The sequence below is a fragment of the Camelina sativa genome, chromosome 17 (genome assembly GCF_030686135.1).
Source record: "Camelina sativa cultivar CO46 ecotype springtype chromosome 17, ASM3068613v1".
In the NCBI taxonomy this organism is placed as follows: Eukaryota; Viridiplantae; Streptophyta; class Magnoliopsida; order Brassicales; family Brassicaceae; genus Camelina; species Camelina sativa.
Genome location: NC_141896.1, coordinates 4,150,226 through 4,167,891, shown reverse-complemented (window position 1 = coordinate 4,167,891; position 17,666 = coordinate 4,150,226). Strand labels below are relative to the sequence as shown.

Genomic DNA, 17,666 nt, shown 5'->3' with positions numbered 1-17,666 from the left:
ATATTATTTGAAGGAGAAGAAAAGGACATTGTTACAAGTAGGGTCGTTCCTTCTGCCGATATTCGATCGTGAGAATCAACCATAGAAATGAATCTGCTTTTTCTTTTTTTTTTCTGTGCAAAGGGAAATGAATCTGATTATGATTTTTTTTTCTTTTTTAAGTTGTCAACTATTTTCAATATCCACTACACGAAACTTGTCGTTTAAGTATTATTAATTATAACCACACAAGAAAAAATAAAAATAAAATTCCCGGAGCAGAGAAACACTTCCGAATTAGCCATTATTTTGTAAATGTTAAAGTTGAGCAATTTATCATATAGTCTAGATAGAGATAATATATATGTACTGTAAAGAGGTTTCAGTAGTGATTGATGGCCCTTGGAATCTTAAAAGTCCATTTTCTATTAGCCGAGGTTTTTGGTTTTGTAATTTAAATAGTTTTTCAATAATTTTAAATGTCATGTAGAATCTGATGTTAATCAATCCAATAACATCCTTTAAGAAACAAATTACTAATTCATAAATACATTGACATAACAAGTAAGAAATCATTCATTTGCATATTTTTTATTTAAAATGGATAAAGATAATAAACATTTCACTTCAAATTCTTAACTATAAGTAATCCCCCTTTGTATTTACATTTCATCATCATCACTACTGTTTCTTTGCAATCTTTAAGTTTTCTTCTTTACTCTTATTGAAATAAAGATAAAGGTTTTGAAATCTAACCAAAAGTGAAGATGAAACTCATAGTTGTACAATTCTTCATAATCTCTCTTCTCTTCACGTCTTCATTTTTCGCACTTTCAAGCGTTGATTCGTGTAAGTATTATACTTAAATTTAGTTACATATTGTAGATAAATTTATCATTTAAACCCACTGCTTGTCTGAGATTCTAACATTTTATATGCAATTAATGCTTAAATGAATTAGCAGCATGCGGTGAAAAGTGCAATGTGAGATGCTCAAAGAATGACAGAAAACATGAAGAGTGCATCAAGGACTGCAATATATGTTGTGAGAAGTGTAATTGTGTTCCATCGGGCACTTATGGAAACAAAGATGAATGTCCTTGCTACCGTGATATCAAAAACTCCAAAGGAGGACCCAAGTGTCCTTGAACATACTTTAAAAATCATCATAGGACGCCTAATATCTACGTATCTTTTATTTTATGTATGGAAAATTTAATCTCATCTACGTTTAATGTATGAAAAAAATATGTGCTTCACTAATGAAATCTTTTGTTATCTTTAAAACCTAAACACATTAAGAATAAATCATGTCAAGGTTTATATCTCTCAGCTTTATTTTTACTGAGACCTACACTTTCTGGTGATTAATGTGGAGTTTCTCGTTAATCAGGTTCTTGCTATTGTATGTTTTTTTGGATAACAATATTTTTTTCCAAATATCTAGAGTTACTTTCCGAATAGTTATTTTCACAATAATATGAAGGGGGGGAGAGAATCTCATATCTAGAGTTATTTTTCCAAATATCTAGAGTTACTTTCCGAATAGTTATTTTCAATTCCTAGCTAGTATATCTCTCTCTTTCTCTCTATATGTTTTATGTTTATTAGATTGTACATGTGTTTTATGCGTATATACAATAATACAAACATATGTTACATATATCTACGTACACAACTATTCCTAATTATATGTACGCATTATCTTAAGAACTGATTAAATTGATTAGGCAGTAGTCCCTCTATGAACACCCAATTAGCTCTTAACTTTTTGGTTACATGTTGACTATAACCACAATGATGCAAAAAATATAAAAGTAAATAACTTGGGTTTTTATTGGCTCTAACTAACAGTTACCAATACCTCAACTTATAGATCAAGCGACAACATACATGATCAAAGTGAAAGAGAATGTAAATTATTTGAAGGAGAAGAAAAGGACATTGTTACAAGTTATTTACTTATCAAGGGTCGTTCCTTCTGCCGGTATCCGTTCGTTCGTGAGAATCAACCATAGAAATGAATCTGCTTTTTTTATATATTTTTTTTGTGAAAAGAGAAATGAATCTGATTATGATTTTTTTTTTCTTTTTTACATTGTCAACTATTTTCAATATCCACTACACGAAACATGCCGTTTAAGTATTAATTATAGGGAAAATTCCCTGAGCAGAGATACACTTCCGAATTAGCCATTATTTTTAAAATATTAAATTTAAGCAATTTCATATAGTCTAGATAGAGATAATATCTATGTACTATAAAGAGGTTTTATTGGTTTTGTAATTTAAATAATTTTTTAATAATTTTAAATCTCATCTAGAATCTGATGTTAATCAATCCAATAACATCCTTTAAGAAACAAATTACTAATTCATAAATACATTGACATAACAAGTAAGAAATCTTTCTTTTTTTCTTCAGTAAGAAATCTTTCATTTGCATTTTTTTTTTTATTTAAAATGGATAAAGATAATAAACATTTCAGTTCAAATTCTTAACTATAAGTAATCCCCCTTTGTATCTACATTTCATCTTCATCACTACTGTCTCTTTGCAATCTTTAAGTTTTCTTCTTTACTCTTATTGAAATAAAGATAAAGGTTTTGAAATCTAACCAAAAGTGAAGATGAAACTCATAGTTGTACAATTCTTCATAATCTCTCTTCTCTTCACGTCTTCATTTTTCGCACTTTCAAGCGCTGATTCGTGTAAGTATTATACTTAAATTTAGTTACATATTGTAGATAAATTTATCATTTAAACCCACTGCTTGTCTGAGATTCTAACATTTTATATACAATTAATGCTTAAATGAATTAGCAGCATGCGGTGAAAAGTGCAATGTGAGATGCTCAAAGAATGACAGAAAACATGAAGAGTGCATCAAGGACTGCAATATATGTTGTGAGAAGTGTAATTGTGTTCCATCGGGCACTTATGGAAACAAAGATGAATGTCCTTGCTACCGTGATATCAAAAACTCCAAAGGAGGACCCAAGTGTCCTTGAACATGCTTTAAAAATCTTCATAGGATGCCTAATATCTACGTATCTTTTATTTATTTTATGTATGGAAAATTTAATCTCATCTACATTTAATGTATGAAATAAAATATGTGCTTCACTAATGAAATCTTTTGTTATCTTTAAAACCTAAACACATTAAGAATAAATCATGTCAAGGTTTATATCTCTCAGCTTTATTTTTACTGAGACCTACACTTTCTGGTGATTAATGTGGAGTTTCTCGTTAATCAGGTTCTTGCTATTGTATGTTTTTTTGGATAACAATATTTTTTTCCAAATATCTAGAGTTACTTTCCGAATAGTTATTTTCACAATAATATGAAGGGGGAAGAGAATCTCGTATCTAGAGTTATTTTCCAAATATCTAGAATTACTTTCGGAATAGTTATTTTCACTTCGTAGCTAGTATAACTCTCTCTCTCTCTCTCTCTCTTTCTCTCTATATGTTTTATGTTTATATATTAGATAGTACATGTGTTTTATGAGTATACTAGATTAAAGAGCACGGGTTGAAAATCATTTATTTATATTGTATTTTTTATATCAAAGATAATTTATATTATTTTTTAAAGTTTTTTTTGTATAAAATATTATGCAATAAAATTATATGCTAAATATGAAGGCTTGAAAAAAAAACAGCTATTTTGTAAGTTTTATATTGTTAATGATTCTGGATAAGTACCCGTGTTATAATACTGGTTAAATTTTATTTCGTAATTTCTCTTTTAACCCACTATTTAACTTGTAACCAATCAATTTATCAATTTCATAATCTATTTTGGTTAACGTTGTGGTCTATCGATAAAATCTGTGAAAAATAAATTTGTAATATTGTATTTAAAAATTTTTGGAAACAACTTGATATATGACTAAAATCTTCCAAAAATATAGTATGGAATATCCATTATTTATTTGTTACCATTAATATATTAATTATCAATTTGGAATATCCCTAATATTTAGGTGTAACCAAAGGATTAATCTATAACTTATCTATAACCTATTTGTAACCATTTATTAAAAATATAAAATCTACAAAAACCTATGTTGTGTACTTTTCTTTTATTATAAAGGAGATACAATAATACAAACATGTTACATATATCTATGTACACAATTATTGTTAATTATATGTACTCATTATCTTAAGAACTGATTAAATTGATTAGGCAGTAGTCAATTAGCTCTTAACTTTTTGGTTACATATTGACTATAACCACAATGATGCAAAAAATATAAAAGTAAATAACTTGGGTTTTTATTTGGCTCTAACTAACAGTTACCAATCTTCGTTATCTTTTCACGAAGTTGTTATGAAAATGCATTGTATGAGTTTCGGACTTACGGAGATATATATGAACCAAGCTATGTAAAACATTATTGGCCTCTCCATGTTTTATTAATATCTTTTATTTTATCTCGCCACCGTCAAAACACTAGAAACCTTAATTAACTTTTGTTTCTTCCGGTTTATATCGGTTTGACTTGGTGTGATTTTACCCGGGGACGTAAATGTCAAATAAATACACTATCGGGGTGAATATGAAAATAAAACAAAAGTCAGGGTCAATCTTTCAAAATTGCAACCCTTATTGGATTTAGGAATTATAAAACATTAAAACCCTTTTAGTAGAGAAGAGAAACAGAGGCGAAGAAACAACTTTGGTGTGAGCAAAATCGTAGAGATGGATCTGATTCAATCATACGACGAAGATGAAGAAGCCGTTGTATCTTCACCGGAATCTTCACCGCTTCGTATGTTAAAGACGAAATCATCAGCACCGGAGGTAGACGATACAGCGCTAGCTCTCACGGTGGCTAACGTGAACCAATCGAATTCGAAGCCGATTAATCCGACTCAACACGTCGTCGTGACTAACCCTACCTATGAACAGCTCTGGGCTCCGATACTCGGCCCCGCGCACCCGTATGCGAAAGACGGGATCGCTCAGGGGATGCGGAATCACAAGCTAGGGTCTGTGGAAGATGCTTCGATTGGATCCTTTGTGTTTGATGAGCAGCACAATACGTTTCAGAAGCATGGTTACGCTGCGGATCCGTCTGGGATGAATTACGTCGGCGATGTGGAGGCGTTGAGGAAGAACGACGGTGAATCGGTTTATAATGTTCGGCAGAGTGAGCAGAAGCGGAGGAAGATTGAGAAGAACAAAGAGGAGAGAGATGGGGAAGAGAAAAAGGTAGAGATTGAGCCTGAGGCTGAGAATCCGGAGAGTGAAGCTTGGCTTACGAGGAATAGGAAGAGTCCTTGGTCGAGGAAGAAGGAGGTTGTTCAGGGAGAGTTGACTGAGGAGCAGAAGAAGTATGCGGAGGAGCATGCCAAGAAGAAGGAAGAGAAGGGACAACAAAACGAAGCTAAAGGAGAGCATTACGCGGATAAGAGTACCTTCCATGGTAAAGAGGAGAAAGATTACCAAGGGAGGTCTTGGATTGAGGCTCCTAAAGATGCAAAGGCCAACAACGATCATTGTTACATTCCAAAACGTTTGGTTCATACATGGAGTGGTCACACGAAAGGTGTTTCTGCTATTAGGTTCTTCCCAAAGCATGGACATTTGCTTCTCTCTGCAGGTATGGATTGTAAGGTTAAGATTTGGGATGTGTATAACTCTGGTAAATGCATGAGAACCTACATGGGTCACGGCAAAGCTGTGAGGGATATTTGCTTCTCCAATGATGGGACTAAGTTCTTAACTGCTGGGTATGATAAGAACATTAAGTATTGGGACACGGAGACTGGTCAGGTTATCTCGACTTTCTCCACCGGGAAGATTCCATATGTGGTTAAGCTGAATCCTGATGATGACAAGCAGAACATTTTGTTGGCTGGTATGAGTGATAAGAAGATTGTGCAGTGGGATATTAATACTGGGGAGATTACACAAGAGTATGATCAGCACTTGGGTGCGGTTAATACAATCACGTTTGTGGACAATAACAGAAGATTTGTCACATCGAGCGATGATAAGTCTTTGCGAGTGTGGGAATTCGGAATCCCCGTGGTTATCAAGTATATTAGTGAGCCCCATATGCACTCTATGCCTTCGATTTCTGTCCACCCGAATGGTAATTGGCTTGCTGCGCAGAGCTTGGATAACCAGATTCTGATCTACAGTACTCGAGAAAGGTTTCAGCTGAATAAAAAGAAGAGGTTTGCAGGGCACATTGCTGCTGGTTATGCATGCCAAGTTAATTTCTCGCCAGATGGACGGTTTGTAATGTCAGGAGATGGTGAGGGTAAGTGCTGGTTTTGGGACTGGAAGAGCTGCAAAGTCTTTAGGACTCTTAAGTGTCACAATGGAGTATGCATTGGAGCCGAGTGGCATCCTCTGGAACAGAGTAAAGTCGCAACATGTGGCTGGGACGGCTTGATTAAGTACTGGTAAGTAACCTTCTTCCAATCTGTTTGGTTTAATGATGTGTTTGTCATGATACGTGCCTTGTTTTGCTTAACAGATGCATAATAGTTGTTAGTTTAAATGAGTGTAGCAAAGCTTTGAGTAGCGTGCATGTAGGATGCGTGTTTAATCTTTAGGAATCAGATCTCTTATAGTCCTATTCGCTGGATAATAGGTTAAACTTAGAAAATAGTAGAGACAAGTCAATGAATTCATTAGAACATATGTTATACCAGGGATAATTAATTCCACTATATGTTGCACTATCAGTACTCATGATTTTGCTATTGGACGGATAATAACACTGATCTCTATATTGATTCTAATGAATTTTTATTCACCAAGAATTTACTCTATTTTTAAGATCTCTGATCATTAGACTCATTATTAGTCCATGTAACAAATTATAACCTCGTGACTAAAGAAGTCAGTCATACTGATTGATACTGATGTTTTGTTGCGTATTTGCAGGGACTAAAACAAGACAAAAGCATCACTGAGAGAGAGAGAGAGAGATTAGTAGAAGGCGCAGAATCATGGCCTAGCCTGGGCTAATACAGAATGCTCTGCATCTTTGGGATACAAACCCGCTTTAAGTTTTGCTATCCTCTGTTTTAGGTTCTTCAATGTTGTAACAATCTGAGTTAAATGGATTATTTAGAGGGGAGACTAAAACAATTTTAAAATGCTTGAGAGAAACTGTTGACTGAGTCGTTATAAAGATAGCATGTAAGACGTGAAGATTTGCAAAAGCTGTGTTATTTGAACCGTTGCAGCAATGTTAGCTTTCATTCGGATTCATTACTATTTGCCTATTGGCTCGTAGTTGATTTGTTGTGATTACATCATGCTTAGTTATTACAGGACTTGCAAGAAAAGGACCCGTGAACAAAAAACTTTTCTTTCATTTCTTAGTTAAGACTTAAGAGTGGCCAAACACAACACGGATCTCAAGGAGAATCTCTTCTATACAGCGTTTAATCTGTTTGGTTACCCTTACGGAATAGATCAACGAGAATGTTCCAGATTTTGATCCTTAAAGCGGAAGCTTCATCGGGTTTAAACCACTTCTTGTGAATCTGGAGATGGACTCAAGAAAACGAGTTAGTGCTAACAAACATATACTACTTTAGAAGAGATCAGGAGGAGGTAGAAGAGAAACGCACCATTCCCAAATCCTTTAGTTTCAGCCTTTCAGGAGCTTCTTCGATGAAACGTTTTATGAAGAAGAGCACGAACAAACCACAGTCGAAATCATTCTTCTGTTGCGGAACCTGAGTTGGTGATGAATAAAAATAGATGAATACTATAATTTGTCTTTAGACACTATATATATTGCAACGTAAGAAGTGATAAAGGACTAGCCTGCACTTCAGCTTCGTTGATCATATTGGGAAGGTCTCTCCATACTTTTGCTGAAATTGGTAAATCCATTGAATCATCTTGGTTTAGATAGTTCCATTCCTCTCTCAGAAACCTGCAACAATAAGTTGTAATTAAAACCACAAATTTCGAATATATATGAAGATGGTCTTAACACTGAGAAACTTTATGTAATCAGATTCAAATCATTGGTACGGGTTCCTTGAGTCTCTCACCTTTTGACATTATTGAAAATCAAACTTCTTGGGTGAAGTCCCAATGAATCTAAATGAATTATAGTCAATCCCGATTCGTCTTCCTGGTCTGGGATGCAAATTATTACCAAGCTCCAGTGGAGACTGAAACATCCAAGAGGAAGAAAAAGACCATTAAACCATTTATCAACTGGTACAGACTGAGATGCGATAACTCTGATCTAAGATAGCAGTTTTTTGCATAATCCTCAGAGCTTAGACGACAAAAAAAACTACTCTTCATGCCATAAAGATGCAATCATAGGTTTCAATAGACAACGGTCAGTAAATGACTTACTCTTCATGTATTGGAATAAATATATATGATTTACGGAATAGATCTAAACCCTTCCACCACCGCCTGAACCTTACAAAAAATGCATCCTTGTCATTACCCTGATCATATTGAAAGGTGAAGACGAAGAGACCGATCAACACGAATAACCAAGAAGAAATCACAAGATGCAAAAGAAGAGGTAGTATTTTCATTTTCATCTCAATTCTAGTTAGCGTTGCATATGAATACTGAAACTTAAAGCATCTCGAGGGCTTTAAATATTTTGAGATGCAAACCAAAAATAATGAGCTGAGAACCATTGATTCGTTATCTTATTCTTCAAAGGAATCAGGGAAAAGAATCACCTTGTATGAAACAGCTTCTGTGAGCTTCTTGTAGAAAAACGTATTGAAGAAATGACAATGAGCAACTGTCTCATTCGTTGAAAATACATGGTGCTGCAAGAACCTAGTCAAACAGAAGCGAAAATAATCACATAAAAGCCATAACATGAGAGAGAGAGAGAGATAATGATGCAAGTATGCAAGTCGGTACTTAAGAAACACCTGAGGTAGAAATTTATAACTGGCGACTTAAGATATTCTCCAGGTGAAAGACATTTCAGATCTTCAAGAGACACTTGAACAAGGTCTCGCCCGTCCCTTTGATCACTAGATGAAATGGGAAAAAAGAAAAAATAGTCATTTATCTTATTGACGTTCACAATTAGTAAACATAAAACCAACTACAAGGTAACTTTTTACACACCTTGATGGGTAGTAAATATCTTCCGGTAACCTGCAGATTTCACCAAAATTTAGGTTATTCCAACAAGGAAGGAAGGGCCAGTCAATTGATGAAGATAAACAGAAGTAACTCTATTTTTACCCTTCAGGAAGTTCACATGCTTCCTCTAGTACCGTCGGAGACTGAGGTTCATCTTCATCCAAATTAATCACTTGATCATCTGATTTCTATAAAAAAAAGTGTCAGAAAGGGAGCTAATGTCCTTTCATAAATTAATTACGTACAAGAATACAATTGTATGGCATAAGATGACATACCTTCTTGCAGCTTGAACTCTGTGATGGTGTTGTTTTCACACTCCGCTCCCTGTGATAAAAAGATGCACATATAAGTATACTAAATTCTCTTCTGAACAATGGTTAGCAAGAGCCACAGGGTATGTCATACATAGTAGTAACCAACAATCTTGAACTTGAAAAGACATGCAAGAAAATCTCTGAAGTAGTATCAGGGAGAAAAGATATAGACCTGGGAGTTTCATAGCCAACTACATCGTCTTCGTCATCATCATCGTCGACTAGTAAATAAGGAGAAGATTCCTTTGGCTTTGCTTTACCATTGAGTTTTCGATTCCCTTTTGGATCCTTAGATCCAGAATAAAAGTTACTTTCACTTACATTACACTTACTTAATCTTGGCAGCGATCGCCACCCATTACTTTTCTCTACTATTGAATCTCTATTGAATTTGCCTTTCCAGCTTCCACGTTCCAAATCTTGTGTTTTGTCATTAAATAGCTTCACGGGTTGAGCATCCACCTGTTAAACAAAGTATATCAATTTACATCAAGAAGCAGGCACGTAAAAGGATTTTAAAAAACAGGAAATGTAAGAAACACCATACTTTGGGATTGTCACTCGACCTTTGTCTAGAAGAGTCTTTTGAGGCTGTATTCTCTTGCCTAGACACACCTGGAAGAACTTAACATATTAAGAGACAAAGTTTTACACTTTTACACCAACATTAGCTGAGGGATAAACCTGACAACAAGATACCTGAGCTTCTCGGTTTCTCCAGAATCTGACATCCATCATTGTCCGCATCCTGCTAAAATAAGCAAGTGTCACAAGACAAGACATTGTATCAGACAAGTGAAAAGGTAAGAACCAATGAGAAGCTGCTTTAGCCAGAACCAATCAGATCATCCAAACACATACTACATTATCTTCCACACATCACAGTCAAAACACAAAATGATGCAGCAAGAAGTTAAAAAAGGTAAAAGAAAAAGACAAACCGGTTTGGTCCGTTGCAACATCCTTCGCTGTTTCTCGTACTCAATGTCTCCAATTCTGTTGCGGATTTTGTCGCCTTTATCTGGCAACTTGTCACCTAAAAGAATCAGAAGTGATCTCTGACGCTTCAGATGCTCGTCTAGTTCGTTATCCCTGAGGGATCGCACGCAAACGGCGGATTCCTCGCCGGAGATAGTAGGCTCAGGGGGCGGAATTTTGTCAGTTCCGATGATCTCAAGCTCGGGAACATCTTCCTCGGCCAAAGCATCGTCCCAATCTATGTTGAGCTTTGTCTTCACCACACGATCTAACTCGATTACTCTTTGCCTCTTCATCTCTCTTCATCAATAAAAAAACTACCGATATATTATTATTTAGGTTTTGGTTTGTTGAATTCTCCGGGTTATTTTTTTATCTCTTTTCATCCTTCTTGCAATTTTTTGTGGTTTCTTCAAAAGATTTTTATAAAAATATATATAATTTATTTAGATAATGGGTTTCCAATTCAAATCCAATAAATACTTTACAAAAAAGTCTATTTAGATTAGATTATGGGCTTCTAATTTCGTCATTTCAATTTAAAATTTTCTTAATTATTTTCATTATAATCGTCATAAAACTTTTTATGTGATTTTCTGAAAATAACAAAAATACATAATATATTTTAAAAATAATTAAATATATTATACAATGGTTGGTCTAGGGTTTATTAATGCTTCTACACCAAGAGGTCTGGGGTTTGAGTGTTGTATAATGCGATTTATTAATTGTGCAGATTAATAGAGGCAAATTTACAGATTATTTCTAGTGGTGTGCAATTATCGATGTTCGTCGTGACTCTATATACAATTGAAGGTGAGCATTGAGAAGGAAGTGTCCATAAAAAACATGGAGCAGTGTATGTAGTGAATCTAATAGGATTGAAAAGAATTGTCCATGGTATAATCATATGTAATAGTTCTCATAATTTACAATCAATAATAATAATAATAATAATAAATTAGCTTTCGAGTCAAATCCAGTTTAAAATTAAAATTGGAAAATTCTATATGAATTATAGATTATAAGATTCCAACTAAACTCGAAAAAGTTAGGTACCAAAATATATTTGTAATGTTAATTCTAGGTCACAAGCAGCATTAAAAAGTTAAGTAGTTTGACTTCATATTGTAATTGTTTTTATTAATTAATTTATACATCTATGAAGAAAAAAAATTACAGTATGAAGTATGGACTACACAGCTTCTCAAAAAACATGAAGCTTAATGCCATCCCTCTTTGGTTTATACATCAAATACTACTTACATATGTAAAAAAAAAAAATGAATTTCACCCTTTAAGTTTCTTTTTGGTAAATAACTCTTTGAAATACTCAAGAGTTGCCTGGATTTGTTAGCTCATTTGGTTTGAGGGATACAAAAGTACTCTTCACCTCATGAGTTCAAGTCCGGGCAGAGGAAGAAGATGAGAAGAAGAAGTTGATGGTCTGGCATGTTGTGGCCCAATGGTTGAAAAGAAATACTCAAGAGTTACTTTTTGGTAAATAACCAAAATCACCAGGCGTGAACAAACCGTCCTCTTTGAAGACTTGGTTCAACTGAACCGGACGAACCGGTTTTCCTCTCCTGGAACTCATGGATCATTCTGATAAGCGCGCTAGCCTTTTTGCTTCCCCCATATTCGCCGTTACTTAACACCGTGTAAAGCGACCCCATAACTAACGTGTTCTTCACCAGAACCCCAACGACGTCACGACCTCCGTTAAGACAAAGGTTCAGAATCAGACCAACACAGTGCTGTTTCACCGCCGGCAAAACATCCGACGAAGACAAAACTTTCACCGCGAGTTTCAAACCGCCACGTCGGATCACCCCAATCGTCCCATCAGGATACTCCGCCAGCTTCGCTAGCGTCGCTAAACAATCCGCCGTGAGTTCGCCGCTGGTATCTTCCGATCTCATCAGATCAAGAAGTATAGGAACAGCTCCGGCGGCGAGAACACGCCAATGGTTATCAGACTGCATCAACAAACCCATAACCGCGAGCAACGCGTTGCGTTTCGCCGAACCGCCGTAATCTTCTCCTTTAACGATCTTCATCAGCCCCGGAATCGAATCTTTATTTTCTCCGATCCGTTTGCTGTAATCTTCAACGGAAGATAGATAGAACAGAGCAGAAGCAGCGTATAGTCTCGTCTCTGTTTTAGCTCCTTCGTTGAGAATCTCTACGATGATCTTCAACCCTTCTCCAACAATCTTGGATTTACCAGTAACGTGCTTTGAAAGATTCAAGATCCCAGCCATTGCGTTTTCTTGAACGTTTTCTTGAACCTTGGAATCTTCGGAGCTAAGAAGCCTTAAGAGTGGACTCACGGCACCAGCTTTAACCAGACAAGACCTGTTAAAACTACTTGTCTTGGTCTGAACACGAATCTCTCTCACGGCTCTGTAAATCATCTCCATGTCGCCATTGAGTAGCTCTGAAGTGAGAAACTTTGCCATGAGTTTCGCAGCTCCCTTTGCAGCCAAACTCTCCGGCACCACGTCGTCTTGAGTCTTCCTTCTCCGGCCAACAACAATACTCGTCAAAACGATGCCGTTTGTTCTGCAGTGATTATATATCACTCGCCTCACGGAAACGTTGTCAACCAAATCAGTACTCGCGAGAATCTTTCCGGTTTTAGGGCACGTGATGTTACCGGATCCGATCCATTTTGTAATTGAGCTCCGATCATATGTGTGCCCTGTTTCTATAACCACAGGATCCATCATAATCTCTAGTGAGATTGGACAAAGGAGATCCTCAACTCTTAATCCTCGAATCAAGTCTTGGTCTTTGTCATTATCATCTACGTTATGATGATGAGCATCATCTCTCTCGATCCGTCGAAGTATAACGCATCTGCAATAGCATATGAACCCCATTAAGCTACTGAGAAGCTTGACTCGAACGTTACTATTCTTCTGCTTCTTCTTCTCATCTAACCGCTCCGCAGCTATCTCTTCTCCGAGAAAGTTGATCTCTTTGACGCAGTCTCCCCATTTTCTTATCCCTACGTGATCTAGTATCATGTTTATTTCATCCGGATCAGGAATAACTCTGTTCTCGAACAGAGCAAGGATCCGATTAACAGAGCTCATGACCCGTATATCATTTGTTTCAAGTTTGACTCCATACTTACGAGTTTGCCGCACCACTAAGTCAACCAGCTCGTTGACTTCGCTCGGTAAGTCAACGGATGCAACAGGGAACGCACCAAGACTGGTGGATATGAATCGAGTCAGGACACGGAGGTGATCCGAGACTTGATCAGAGTTCATCATCATACATAGCCTAGCTCCGTCTCTTGTGCAGTCTTCTACAAGGAACTTGAGCTTCTGGAAGATGACGTGGATCTCCTTGAGACTCAAGACAGCAGCAGAGTCGTGGTGGAAATAGCGTCTCGGAGTCCCGACTCGGATCCGGATCTCTTCGAAGACGAGAACTAGGTTTTGGATTCGCCTTAGAGTTTCTCTGAAGCTTTGTTTATTGGTGGAGAAGTGTTTCGACTTGAATGTGAGAATGTCGCCGGCGAGTTGAATGAGTGAGTCGAGTAAGGTGACTATGGAGATTGATTCGCATGGTTGCACAGCCGGAAAAGTCAGGATCCGACGACCTGACCCGGTCTTAGTATGAATCATGCTGCTATGACTTTTTAAGATCAAAGTTTGTTTTTGGATGTTTGTGATTGTTTTTTTCGAGTAACACGGCGACATGGAAGGTGGGGGAATTATATAAAGAGTTGACAAAGGTTTGTGACGCGTGACAAGATATAATTGGTTAATGTAACTTGGAAACCCTGACCATTGACAGTATGCCACGTGAGAACCGTCGAAAACGAGGAAGAGGGAGGTTGCTTCGTAGATCGTAGTGGAGTGTGTGAGGATCCACGTGGTCATGAAGTTACGTGCATGGAGTCTGCCGACATTTGGTACGACCCATGTGTTAAGGACATATATAGGATATTTCCTCGTTCATTTTATTCAATTGTATCATAAATTCTTTTATTAATTTTTCGATAGGAGTGATTAATGTCATGACTTAGTCTAGAGAGTTGAGATACTTACGGAAACCGATACTATGTTATCTGATTAATTTGTATGCATTTGATTACAAAAATTATGGCAATGAATATGATTTTTGGGATTTGGGATTTGTGATTAGTAGTAGTACACAATTTGCATTGTTAACTTATCGTGGGTTGTGTAACTATATCCATAGCATTCCACAAATAATTTATCACTCATATCAAATAGCGAAAAAAAACATGGGGTAACAACTAACAAGATAACTTCGTTCTACTCTTCTGTCTTTTAATCAATGTTTTCAAAACCGGACCGGACCGACGGTCGAACCACATTAACCCGCAAACCGGCAACATGTCCGGGTTGGGTTAATATCAAAACCCAAAAGAAATTGAACCGGTAAAAAACCATATCAACCCGCCAAAAAACCAAAAACCAGTGAACCATTAAACCGGATAAAACCGGGTTCTATTTTTTTTTGTAAAAATGAATGCAATTAATTTAGTTAATTACCTTTTCTAGTTTTCTTCTTAGCAAATTAGCAATAGTAGGGTTTTTTTAGAGAATGAAGATTGAATGTTCTACACTCCTCTTATTGGTTTTAGATTTGAATTTCTAAAATATTTTACTAGTATTGGTTATACTTTGAGTTTGTTACACTTTGAGTTTATTACTTTTTAAAAAATTTTAAATCATTATGGTTATTGAAATATTTTATTTGGTATATCCAATTATATCATAGTTTTAATCATTGAAAAAAATTAGAAAACATATCCATACCTATTATTCATAAAAATATGATCAAAATCAATTGAACCCGGTTGACCCCGGTCGAACTATGTTGACTCATGACCCAGAAGCTTTCCCGGTTCAGTTACCGGTCCGGTTTTAAAAACATTGTTTTTAATCGAATCCTTAACATGATTACTTCTTTTCGTTTATGTTATTCAGTCGATTATATTATGTAATCTTTGGATATATTTATTTTCTCTATAATCACAGCATGTCACAAGTAGTCCTTATGATACAGTAAAAGTAACCATTTAATCACCATTATTGGCATTATCCGGAAATTACCATGCCCGATCTGTGGCTTGTTGAAACTTCATCACCTTCAACGTTTTGTCGTCGCCGTCGAGAGAGAAGAAAGAACTCGAGAAAGTTCTTGATGAAATTTGGATATATTATTTTAGATATATTATATTGGAAATACCATACCTGAGATGCTATAAAGTAGGATATTTCCAGGTGGTACTCTTTAGTTTATCAGCTTGGACTGTCGCGCGATTCTGAGGAGTTGTTATAATATTCGGGAACAATGGCCGGTTGAGTTATAAGTGGACCATTTAGACTCTTATAAAAATGCAAGTACTAATCATTCAAAGGCAAAGTCAACCGTTGATTATTTTGTGTGGACTTGCTTTGAGTTTTTTTTTTTTCTTTTTATTTCCCAAATTCATTTAGAGGAAAACGAATAAGAAGCAACATGTATGTACTTGTTAGTTGTTATTTATTTGGTTGAGCATTTACTTGGAATTATCACGGGAACATCATAATTTCGTGCCACTTTGTCCCGGCTGTCCATCACGAAATATCATCTCATTATAATTTCATGCCATTTGTAATTAGAATCAAACCGATTCAAATCAATTTAAAATTAAATCGAAGGATTATAAACCGGTTTCATTAAGATGTACTGGCTTAGTTATCGGGCACGTCTTCTTAATACTATTTAATTGATGTCGTCCGTTTCATCATCGGACGTTTTGATTCTGTTTTAATTTGAAAAAGACTAATTTAAGACTGATCAAAGACGTTTTGATCATCACAATTAATACCATATAAGCACTGTTTTCGTATAAATAAACGGGCAAGGCTCTTGTTATTGTTCATCAATCAAAAAACAAACTTTACATAGAGTTAATATTTTCATCAATTCTAAGATTTCTCAATTATGTCTATCAAGAATGTTGTTCTTCTTCTAGTGATCATCTCTGTTGTTGTCTCTACAAATGCTCAGCTACCACAACTTCCCTTTCCTTTTCCATTCCAACCCAGCCCCGGCATGCCAGGGTTCCCTGATATTGCAAAATGTTGGTCATCCTTGATGAATATTCCGGGATGTATCACAGAAATTTCTCAAGCCATACTTAGCAGACGATTTGGAAACATTGGTCCAGCTTGCTGCAAAGCATTTTTGGAAGGTGAAGCCAATTGCTTGCCGAAACTCCCAATCAAGCCATTTTTTCCTCCAATGTTGAAAGAGCAATGTTCAAGAATTGCAGGCGCAATTCCTCCTGCCACGAAGTAAAATTTAAACTATAAGAGCTATGTTAATCGTTTGATGTTTAGCTGTTTTCTCTCTATTATTCCTTGTCGACGTTTAGTTGTTTGCTTAAGCTAAAGTTAGTTTTACATTCAAAGATTACAAATTTACAATAATGTTAGCAATATATGAATAAGTTTTCTTTTCAATAAATTATCAGTCATTATCTCGTTATGATCTATATAATTCTGTTTAACATGGTCACTAGTCAGAGCTGATCCGATCCTTCTCTCCCATCATGACATACACACTTGGCCCATCTTATAGGCCCCCATAATAAGCCCAGATAATCGTTTTGGTCAAGGCAAAGGCTAAAACAACCTTGTCCGTTTATAACGATTCCATCTTAACACGAAGTATAGTAGATCGTCCTTTATCAGGACTAGGTCTTGCAACTTGCATAATCAAGCACAAACATTCTAACAATACGAAAAAGTTAAAAAGAAAAATTGATCGCTTCCACATTAAAAACAACTAAGTTTTTGTTTAGATTCATAAAACAAATCCTACCTTACACCTAGTTGTGAGTTGTTGTGTGACTGTGACAATTAGGGAGTTTGGAGCCATTAAACTTCATGTAAGATATGCGCCGCGTCATATTACTCATATTTGTTACCTAATGACAGACCTAGAAAATATTTTACCGCAAACATATCTATTTTGAATTATCAACCTTGTAACTGAATCTGAGGAAGTAATATATAGGAGTAATTAACTAGAAATAATAATATAGATCTCGTAATCTTTATATAAAAATATTTATAAACGTATGATTGTGTGTTGTGGAGTTTGTTAGGGTGACATGATCAAGATGAGAGGATACGTGATGTTGCGCGCCGAATTTTTATAATTATACTTATAAGAACAATATATATGATAATAAGAATAAAATCAAGAAGAAAACAAATATAATAAG

At 35.7% G+C, this 17,666-nt stretch overlaps 6 protein-coding genes across 10 annotated transcripts; 4 read left to right on the top strand and 2 right to left on the bottom strand.

Moving 5' to 3' along the window:
* Positions 1-671: 671 nt before the first annotated feature.
* Positions 672-1,266, top strand: LOC109124952 (gibberellin-regulated protein 8-like). 2 transcript variants are annotated; one of them, XM_019239344.2, is made up of 2 exons: positions 672-828; positions 944-1,266. In XM_019239344.2, the coding sequence occupies exons 1-2, from the start codon at positions 747-749 to the stop codon at positions 1,126-1,128; spliced, it is 267 nt and encodes an 88-aa protein (XP_019094889.1). In that variant the 5' UTR covers positions 672-746; the 3' UTR covers positions 1,129-1,266. The 2 variants fall into 2 exon arrangements, with proteins under 2 accessions (XP_019094889.1, XP_087350102.1); XM_087493976.1 differs by having other exon boundaries at positions 941-1,266.
* A 1,244-nt stretch (positions 1,267-2,510) lies between these two features.
* LOC104755276 (gibberellin-regulated protein 8-like) lies at positions 2,511-3,134 on the top strand. Of its 2 annotated transcripts, none has more exons than XM_087496342.1 (2): positions 2,511-2,691; positions 2,804-3,134. In XM_087496342.1, exons 1-2 carry the CDS (start codon positions 2,610-2,612, stop codon positions 2,989-2,991), a joined length of 270 nt encoding a protein of 89 aa, XP_087352468.1. In that variant the 5' UTR covers positions 2,511-2,609; the 3' UTR covers positions 2,992-3,134. The 2 variants fall into 2 exon arrangements, with proteins under 2 accessions (XP_087352468.1, XP_019094905.1); XM_019239360.2 differs by having other exon boundaries at positions 2,512-2,691; positions 2,807-3,134.
* Positions 3,135-4,596: 1,462 nt separating this feature from the next.
* LOC104755274 (uncharacterized) lies at positions 4,597-7,226 on the top strand. The gene is made up of 2 exons (XM_010477624.2): positions 4,597-6,409; positions 6,897-7,226. The coding sequence occupies exons 1-2, from the start codon at positions 4,695-4,697 to the stop codon at positions 6,901-6,903; spliced, it is 1,722 nt and encodes a 573-aa protein (XP_010475926.1). The 5' UTR covers positions 4,597-4,694; the 3' UTR covers positions 6,904-7,226.
* Positions 7,169-10,813, bottom strand: LOC104755275 (ubiquitin-like-specific protease 1C). Of its 3 annotated transcripts, none has more exons than XM_010477627.3 (14): positions 10,363-10,813; positions 10,121-10,169; positions 9,969-10,036; positions 9,594-9,883; positions 9,383-9,431; positions 9,207-9,292; positions 9,087-9,116; positions 8,885-8,989; positions 8,684-8,786; positions 8,340-8,437; positions 8,024-8,146; positions 7,791-7,902; positions 7,592-7,699; positions 7,169-7,504 (listed from the first exon to the last, which is right to left on the bottom strand). In XM_010477627.3, exons 1-14 carry the CDS (start codon positions 10,693-10,695, stop codon positions 7,403-7,405), a joined length of 1,656 nt encoding a protein of 551 aa, XP_010475929.2. In that variant the 5' UTR covers positions 10,696-10,813; the 3' UTR covers positions 7,169-7,402. The 3 variants fall into 3 exon arrangements, with proteins under 3 accessions (XP_010475929.2, XP_010475928.2, XP_087351396.1); XM_010477626.3 differs by having other exon boundaries at positions 10,121-10,172; positions 10,363-10,804; XM_087495270.1 differs by having other exon boundaries at positions 9,594-9,862; positions 10,121-10,172; positions 10,363-10,797.
* A 712-nt stretch (positions 10,814-11,525) lies between these two features.
* Positions 11,526-14,101, bottom strand: LOC104755273 (U-box domain-containing protein 18-like). Its single transcript, XM_010477623.3, has one exon. The coding sequence runs from the start codon at positions 14,038-14,040 to the stop codon at positions 11,914-11,916; it is 2,127 nt and encodes a 708-aa protein (XP_010475925.1). The 5' UTR covers positions 14,041-14,101; the 3' UTR covers positions 11,526-11,913.
* Positions 14,102-16,335: 2,234 nt separating this feature from the next.
* LOC109130253 (uncharacterized) lies at positions 16,336-16,903 on the top strand. Its single transcript, XM_019239788.2, has one exon. The coding sequence runs from the start codon at positions 16,379-16,381 to the stop codon at positions 16,733-16,735; it is 357 nt and encodes a 118-aa protein (XP_019095333.1). The 5' UTR covers positions 16,336-16,378; the 3' UTR covers positions 16,736-16,903.
* The last annotated feature ends 763 nt before the right edge of the window (positions 16,904-17,666 follow it).